The 9,566-nt window shown below is 29.1% G+C and overlaps 1 protein-coding gene across 1 annotated transcript; it reads right to left on the bottom strand.

Annotated features, from left to right (window-relative positions):
- Positions 1-895: 895 nt before the first annotated feature.
- On the bottom strand, positions 896-1,861 carry LOC107006758. Its single transcript, XM_015205276.2, has one exon. The coding sequence runs from the start codon at positions 1,679-1,681 to the stop codon at positions 1,037-1,039; it is 645 nt and encodes a 214-aa protein (XP_015060762.1). The 5' UTR covers positions 1,682-1,861; the 3' UTR covers positions 896-1,036.
- Between the last annotated feature and the right edge of the window lie 7,705 nt (positions 1,862-9,566).

The raw sequence follows: 9,566 nt of genomic DNA on the forward strand, positions 1-9,566 counted from the left end.
AGGAGTTTAAAAATAAAAATTTGAAGTTAAAAATATTTTTAAAAATCAAAATTAAATTTTTTGGGATAAGGTCGGGTTGGGGGGGCTGGCCGGTGGGGGGGATAAGAGATTTGGTGAAAAAATAAAAATTTTAAAGTGAATATTTTTTAAAAATTGATTTTTTTCCCCAAAAAAATATAATTTGATATTGGAGGAGAGTTTTAGAAAATATTTTCCTTAACTTTTGAAGGGAAGTCATTTTCCTTAATTTTGAGGAAAATGAATTGATTTGGAAAACATTTTCCAAAACTTTTGTCCCAACCAAACATGAGAAAATTGGAAAACATTTTCTAGAAAATGTTTTCCTTCATACCAAACACACTCTATATCTTTACCATTTTTGTAACTTTAAATTGATTATCTATTTAGATGAGCACAAGAGACAAAAGGTACGGTTGTACTCCCTCCGTCTCATTTTATATGTCGGATTTAAAGAGTCCAACAAGTCTATTTATCTTTGATCGTAGATTTTTTATAGATCTTTTAAGCATTTTGAATTATCAATTATTATGACTCAGTATTTTTTATGTAGTTTACAAATATATAAATTTCATTTAAAAAATAAAAAATTTCATTTTCAAATTTCCAGTCAAACTTAAATTGTTTGACTTTCAAAACATAAAGGGGTCATATAAATTGGGACAAAGGGAGTATCTGACATCCGCGTTCTTCTATTTTATATATAGACAATTAAAGTTGCATAAAGTTAAATAGATAGGCATAAGCATCTTACATGACGTTTTATATGGAAGCTCAAGCCCTACATAACGTTTTGTGTGTATTATGCAAGTAGGATATGTATGTTTACTTATTCAACTTTATAAGAATTTAAATACTTACTAATACACAACAAAAATTTAAAAGTATAAATACAAGCTGAAATCAAATTAAAAGAAACATTTATAAACCTAATTTACATGATGGAATTCAATAATAATAATTTATAAAGAACATAGAAGAAAGGCAAGTACAAAATATTGACACGCACACAAAAAAATCATTTCTTACTCTTCTTATCTTTTCCATTGGCAAGGAATGATCCTAAACCAAAGAGATTAGCGGTAGCTTTTGGAATAAAAGTATAAGGTGCTACATTCAAAACAGGATTAATGCAAATCCCATTACTATAATTCTTTCTCAATGGAGGCTTTTGTGATGATGATGAGTATAAACTAACTCCAGAAGAAGGATTCAATATATTCTTCTTATGTTTCTGATTTTCTTTAACTGAAAAACTCTTTGATCCAGTTGAATTACTGCGTTGCAACGACCAAAATGAACTTTTCTTATTTCCATGAAGACTAGTACTTCTCCTAATACGCCAAAACGACTTGTTTTGATTATCATCAACACTAATGTGTTTCGAGATTACATTTTGATTTGCAATTGGTGGAGCTGGAGTAGGAGGAGAATTAGATAATGTGACAAGTTTTTGTTTTTGTTGTAGTTGAAGAGGACGAATTAATCCATTTAAGAAGAGTTCATCTGCTGAACAAGTTTCTGTATTAGCGATATTGGTGCTAATACAGAAATCGAATTCAGGATTTGAATCTGATTGATAATGTTGCAAATCTATGACTTGTTCATCGGATGAGAAAGAGATTCTTGGACTTGTAATTTCAAAAATCATATCAATTGCCATGTTTGTTTGTTTGTTTAGTTAGAGTAAATTGGAAGGATATAAAAGGCTAAATCTTTGGGATTGTTGTTGTAGCTAGTAAGAAGACAATAACATTTAAATGTGAAGTTGGGATTAAAAGAAAAAATTTAAAGGATGGTCACAAGTCAAAAGAAGAAAGGATAGACATATGGTCTGGTTTCTACTTTCTTGGTGTCTTTTTATTTCATACCCCAAATTATAGTTTTGACTAAATTTAAATAGCACATGGTAATATTTTTTCAGTGGCTATGCTCCTAATAAAGTTTTTTTTATACCCAAGGTTCATACTGAAGAACCCTCGTTAATGGGAAAATAATCTCCACACTGCATCACAACTCATATTGGTACTTTCTTGGTATCTTAATATTTCATCTGTATCACTTTTATATGATTTACTTTCTTTTTTAAGCAGCCCAAAAATGAATGATAAATTTCTATATCAATTAACAATTTAATTTAAAAATATCAATTTTATCTCAAAAATATAACTTATAATCACGCAAACATTTATTTACTTATTTTAAATCACAAAATTTTAAAATCTTTAATTTTTTTCTTAAATTTCATATTAAATCAGATTAACTCGTATGAAAATGGGACAAAGGAAGTACTAGCCAGGATCACTAATGATTTATATGTCAAAGAAGTAAAAATAAATTTTTTTTTAAAAGAAAAAAGAAACTGTGAATTTAAAGATGAAAGGCAAGTTTGGTCCCTGTACAATGAGTGCACATGCAGAGGAAGTTAAGAAGTACAACAGCTTTATAAGTTTTACCTTACAACGACAAAAAATACTTTTACTTTTGACCAATTAGTAACTGAATTTTACTTTATACCAGGTGTATCATTCTTTTACTGTTATCTTTTGATGTACAAATTTGGTACAGTAATTATTTTGGTTTGCAAGAATGTACTCAAGAGATGACAATTTTACAACATAATAGACTATAGTCTATACAACTAATCATGCATGTTTATGCTACATTCTACTTTATTGTGTCACATTTTGTTTTTGTGAATTTAAGACGTTCAATCTTACATTTTTTTGTTTAGAGTGCCGGATTTTAATGGAGAGATTATACCATTTGAGTCGTTTATTGTCCATTTTGATGTTGTTATCAAATAAATAAGGAGACATCAATATATAAACCAACACACCAAGTGGCAGAACTTTAATCAGGACAGAGCTAGAAGTTTGGATACGAGTTTGATCAAATTCAACAACTTTTATATAAATAATGTGTGTGTATATATATATTAAGAAGTTTTTCTTAATTTATATATATATATATATATATATATATATATATATATATGAATATTAGGGTTAGAATCAAATTTTTAACACTTCAAATCATCATTATACAATTTAAACTCCTTAAAATTAAAATTTTGATTTCACGCATGAAAATTTTTAGTTCAAAGTATAAGAATACAATGAATGACTACATTATTTCTTGCTTTTGTCTCTTTTATTCTTAGGAAGTTGAGGAATACTTTTGCCACATGTCATCTACTGGTTTATTGCTATTCAATTACGATAGATATAGCCATATAGGAGTTAAGCTTCAATCTTAAAGCATAATCAATCTCTTCTAGTAAATGTTGCATCTACAAGCATGATTTTTACTAGAAATGATTTCAGTAACGGAGTCAAGAATTTCATATAGGGTGCTCAAAAATGAGCACAACAAAAGCTTTTTTTAAAAGTGAGATTCTAACATGTGAGCACTATGAAATCACTAGACTATAACAACTTGTTGTGTTAAGGGTGTCCAAAATATGTTATTTAATTATTTTGTGTATTATTTTACTTGTATATATAATATTTTTTCCGACGAAGGGTATCCAATTAGACAGACTAACAACCTTGTGGCATAGCTATAGCTACCCCGGGGTGTCCAATTGAATACCCGATCAAAAAATTACGTTTATATATTTGTCAAATTTTACATTTAAAAAATATATATTTAAAGTTGGACACAAGTGTCTATTTGAGTGAAAGAGTTTCGCATTCAAACTCCAAATAACACAGTATTTTGTATTTTATTTTGATAATTAGACACCATTTTTCTTGGACACTTTTATGTCATTACATGACATTAATTGCTAACCATATAAACATATTGCGCTTCGATGGAATCAATGTTACATTTTCTCGATTCCTAACTGTTAACCTTCTTTATGACAACCAAAATGTCACACCTCAATAAAACTAGGATAAATTACAGAAATTTCACATTTTAGTTTACTTATTATCAATATTCCTTATAAGTTTTACACTTTAAAATCTTTCATTTTTATGCATCGGATTAGTGTATCTCGCACATCAGATTAGTGTATCATGTATAAAATATGCATCAGATTAGTGTATCATGTATAAAATGTAATGTATCTTACTTAATGATAAATGTAATTCGCGCATCAGATTAATGTATTAGCGCTTATATTATCGTACCGTTTGAGAGATTTCTGTAATTATAAACTTTTAAGGGATAGATTGTAATTTTGCCTTAAAAGTATGTGATTTATGTAATTTTCTAACTAATTACAGAAATCTCACCTTTTAGTTTACTCATTACCATTATCTCTTATAAGTTTTACAAATCTCCAAAATCCCTAAGTTTTCTTTTTAAGTCAAAAATGTCATTAATGTATCCGACCCCCATTAATGTATCCGACCCTCTTTTTAATGTATTAGCGCATATATCCATGCCTCTTTTAATGTATCAGCGTTTTGATTTTTTGGTCACTAATATATCCGAACCCTCCATTAATGTTTACATAAATCTCATTCTTTTAATATAAAACTACAATTTATCCCTAATAAATTTCTTATTACATTAATCCTTAAAATAATAAAATTCGGATACAATAATTAAATCTCGGATACATTTATATGTAGTTTGGATACATTAAATCATGTCTCAGATACATTAATTGTAGCTCGGATACATAAAAAATCAGCTCAGATACATAATACGTAGCTCGAATACATCAAATACTGGCTCTAATACATTAAATACTGGCTCAGATATATTAATATGCAGCTCGGGTATATTGAAGAAAATAAGAAATTTAGAAATTTTTAAAAGTAATAGGGGATAATGAAAATAACTGAAACAAAAGGGATGTATTTCTGTAATTTCTCCACCATAAAATTAATTATATTTACTATCGACCCCAAGTCAATTTTATTATACTCTATTCATTTTACTTTGCTCTTAATTGACTTGACTTTGTTTTATTAAATCATCCTTATTGATTATGTTTACGGAATGATAAGGGTAAATATTGGAAGAATAAAAATTCTAATTTACTATAATGAACAAATATATAAGAAAAAATATTTTTAGTACTAAAGTAAGAGTTCGTTTGGATTGACTTAAAAAATATTTCCTCAATATTATATTAATTGAATTGTTGAGATATTTTCTATTTTTCAAATAAACTTAATTATTCAATTTTCAAGACAACTTTTAGAATGGTTTTTTCAATGTTACCCTTCATTGGTTACTATTGGAATTAGTTACTCCTTGGGTCACTAATTACTCGTTCACTTTTGAATTGACACACCTATTAGAAAATAATAATTAACATAGTAACTTTATCATTTTAACCTTATTAATTATAAAGTGGGTGAATTAAATATTTACACTTTTCAAAAAGTTCTACCCTTTTCAAAGTAATTAATTGAGGGTATAAAAGGTAAAAAAATTATTCTTTCTTGATTTCTCAAAATAGACAAGTAATTAGGAACAACTAAAAAAGGAAAAAGTGGACAAGTAATTGGGGGAATAGAGATTATTAATTAATTTTTTGTTAATTATCATAATTTTAATAATAGCTAATAATAATAAAAATAGAAATTTAAGCATAATTTATGTCTTAATCTTGGTTTCTTGAAGAGTGTGAAACATCTAAACAATTCAATAAATTTGAAAAAAGAGGGAGTTGTTATAAATATATTGAATTAAGTGGATTGTCCATGAAGCTTATCATAAACTTATACTTATCATGGATATGTATTCCCAAGGTGATATGAACCTTTTTGGGATAGAAATGTATCTACTAATGTGACATTAAACATGGTGACCGTTTGATTGATTTTTCTACCTATAAATAGAGATATCATTCACCATTGTAATATACACTTGAATAAGAAGAAAATTCCTCTTCTTCTATCTACTTCTCTTGTCTTCTTCTCTTTATGATTATATTCTTGTGAGCTTGATTTTATAACACGTTATCAGCACGAGTCTCTAGCCAATTAAGACTAAATTTTAGTTTCTCTTTAACTCATGTGTTGGTTGATCTCGTTATGAGAATCAAGGTATTATATGCATAAAATCAGGTTTGTATTTTCTAAAATATTTTTATGATTTAGAATAAAATTATATTTAGTCACTAACAATTATCAGGAACCTAAGACATATACTAAAATTGATTGAATATGACATGCTATACAAAATTTCTTAAATAGAAGAAGGTATAAAATTTTAATAGCATGAGTTTAAATATTATTTTGATTGTTTTGAAAGACTCAAAGGGTGAGTCATATTGTACTTCGGTCTATTATACCATTGGTTAAGAGTAAGACGATGGGTTCAAGTCTGATCGCACCAAAAAGGGTAAGACATCAGGTTAAGTCCAGATGCACATAATGAAAAATATTTGAGGATAAGACGATAGATTCAAATTCTATCGCACCAAGAGGGTAAGACATCAATTGTGATGCACCGTGATAATAATGTAGTGGGTTCAAGTCCCATAGAATTATGACCTATGTGCCTTGTATGGATTAGACATTGAGTTTGAGTCTCAATGCACCATAGTGGTGATAAAATGATGATTAAGGCAAAAATAATATATTTTTGATGAAATGTCTTGAAATTCATCATATTGAATTTGCTCCATTCCTTGAAAAGAATGTGGTAGCAGCATGTGATAACTTTGAAATCCGCCTGTTGACTTGCTCCATTCAATCATATGAATGTGGTAGCAGTGAATAATTAGTCTGAAAGATGACAAATAATTAATTATATGAATAAGGGCGTGGAGGGACGAAATTATAATAGTCATCATTGTGGTAATGATAAAAAGAAGAACACTATGGGTTCTTCAAATAGTCCTTGAAAATGTGAAGGCAATTTTTATTATCAAAATGGTATGAAAGGTCATTAGACTTGTGAATGTTGTCAACCCAATAATTTGACACGTTTATAAATCCTCTATCATGAGACAAGAAGATAAAGTGATTGTACACTTGATCTTTCAAAGTGATGTTGAGCTGTGTCATGAAAATATGATGAATTTTAAAACCATGACAATGTACTTATAATGCAAATTTATGAAGTACATATAAATGATTAGTCCATTCCTTGAAGAGAATGTGACTTGTGATGAGTATCGTGAATGCTCGACCATTCTATAAGAGAATTGGTCAAGATGTGATAAAATCATTATGGATTGAATATATGTCACAACTCACCTCTATGGGAGGTTTGAAAAAAAAAGATATATGCCAAAACTCACCTCTACGGGAGGTTTGAGAGGAAATAAATTTTGATTTGACAGAAATGGCTAATCGTATTGTACGTTTATATGTCACTTTGTGAACTATGGAAAGGGAAAAAGAAAGAAACAGTTCTTGCCTATAAGGGTTGTGGTCATTATTGGGTGCGAATACAAATTTGTCATTTGGTTGTGTACCTATGGTACAACAAAAGTAAAGCATGAAAGACGTCTTGCTCGTAGTGATTTTGATCATGAAAATAATAATATAATTTCCTCCTTGAACGAGATGCTCACCATAGGGATGGTGTCATGCAATATGTGATAGTACACAAAATTAATTGCAATCTCTAACGAGTTGTGCTATTATCAGAGGAATAATATTGGGGTTGTAGTAAGTCTCAAAAGAAACTTTTTAAGTTTCGAATGAATTGAAAATGAATATTGAGACTATAAATCACTACAACCGAAGGGGTTATAAATATTTATGTAAAAGGTTACCCATTGTTTCCTCTTGTTTGTTGCACACAAATGTGGGCATGCAGATGAAATCACATGCGAAAAAAATTATAAATGTACTGAAATAAAGATTAGTTGGCATGATCAGTTGACCATTCTGGTATCAATGTGATGCAAATGTAATTGAGAATTCATGTGGATTATATGCTGAAGAAACAAAAGATTCTTCAAGAATTCTCATGTGTTGTTTGTTCTCTTCATAAAATGATCATTGTATCAGTTAAGCTTGGGATCGTAATTCCCTAAAATTTTTGAAACATATAAAAAAGTTGATATGGGCCCGTTCACCTGTCATGTGGATCATTTGCAACTATATGATCAATGCATCTATGCGATGGTCACATGTGTTTTGTTGTCAACTTACAAATTGATTTTTGTAAGATTGTTTGCTCGAATTGTTAAAATTAAGAGCACAGTTCCAAACTATGAAATTATATTGATAATGCTGGTTGATTTAGCAAAAATTGTATGCATCCAGTTATAGCTAAATCATGGTTGTGAGAACAAAACTCTCAAATAAAATTTGGTATGAGATAAATTTATTTAACATGTAGCAACACATGTATGCATCAAGCTAACAAGGTTTCCCCATTAAAATTGATTTAGGGTCAGGAACCATATAATTTTCATCTAAAATATTGAATGTGCGGTTATGATTTTAATTTCTCTACCACGCACAAAGATGAATTCCCAAATAAGGTTGGGATGAATGTTAGATTTCCTAACATTAGGGGGAGAGATGATTTTGACAACTAAAATTATGTGAGGTTAATTATGAATTAATAAGATCCTCGTTAAATAACTATGTGAATTTAAAGTTCAAGAGATAATTCATTTGCATAATGCTACAAATCAGTTGCCAGATGAATGCACTGACCGTATGATATAATTCAGCTGCAAATGCTTCAATATGAAGTCCTTGAAGGACATAATTTATGATACGCCAGAAGCTTAATAGATCAATCGGTTTCAAATATAAAATATCTTGAAGAAGGAGAGGAGCAAATGATCAATTATGATCATGATAATGAGGCAAGTGCTATAAAAGAGCACATTGACATAACACTTCATAAAACCTCAGAAAATGTTTAGGTACCTGGAAAATAATGAAAAATGAAGAGATCTCGATAAGTTATGACTTGTTTGAATCGATATCAAATAACCATCGACGGTATCTTTGATATGAGATAGTGCTCAATGATATAAATTATGACGAGGATCTTGAATTCAAATCTGTTATATAGTGTGGACAGATAAATGGTTGGCTATATTGTTTCACTTAGAAAAGTCAGTGGTGTACAATAAATTATTATGTGATGGTATAATTGTTATATATCAAGTACAACTTGTGACTTGGGGCATACAAGTTTGTCGCAAAATTCCTTGCATTATTGGAGATGTATTCACCTATGGTGGATGCAATAAGGTTTGTTTTGATCTGGCAACATGTGAAAAACTTGAATGCATATAATGAATAATTGTCATGTCTAGCAAGACAATGAAGGTTATATGAAAATCCTTGAAGCAATGAAGATGTCTGAAGCATATAAAGGTTTGAAAGAAACTTTTTTAATAAAGCTTCAAGAATCCTTATATGGATTGAAATAGTCAAGGAAGAAAATGATACAAAAGAATGACCCTAATTGTCTTTGTATTTTTGTGAAAAGGTCTTGGTAAGACAGAATTTTTTCTTGACTTACTGATTGATAATTTGACAAATAAAATATTTGTCTATCAATACACATACACAGATATGTTTTTGTATAAATAAATCACATTCATTGAGTATCCCAATGATTATGAGATCGCTTGACATAAATGATAATTCATTTTG

This window comes from Solanum pennellii, chromosome 12, assembly GCF_001406875.1.
Source record: "Solanum pennellii chromosome 12, SPENNV200".
NCBI classification, from domain to species: Eukaryota; Viridiplantae; Streptophyta; class Magnoliopsida; order Solanales; family Solanaceae; genus Solanum; species Solanum pennellii.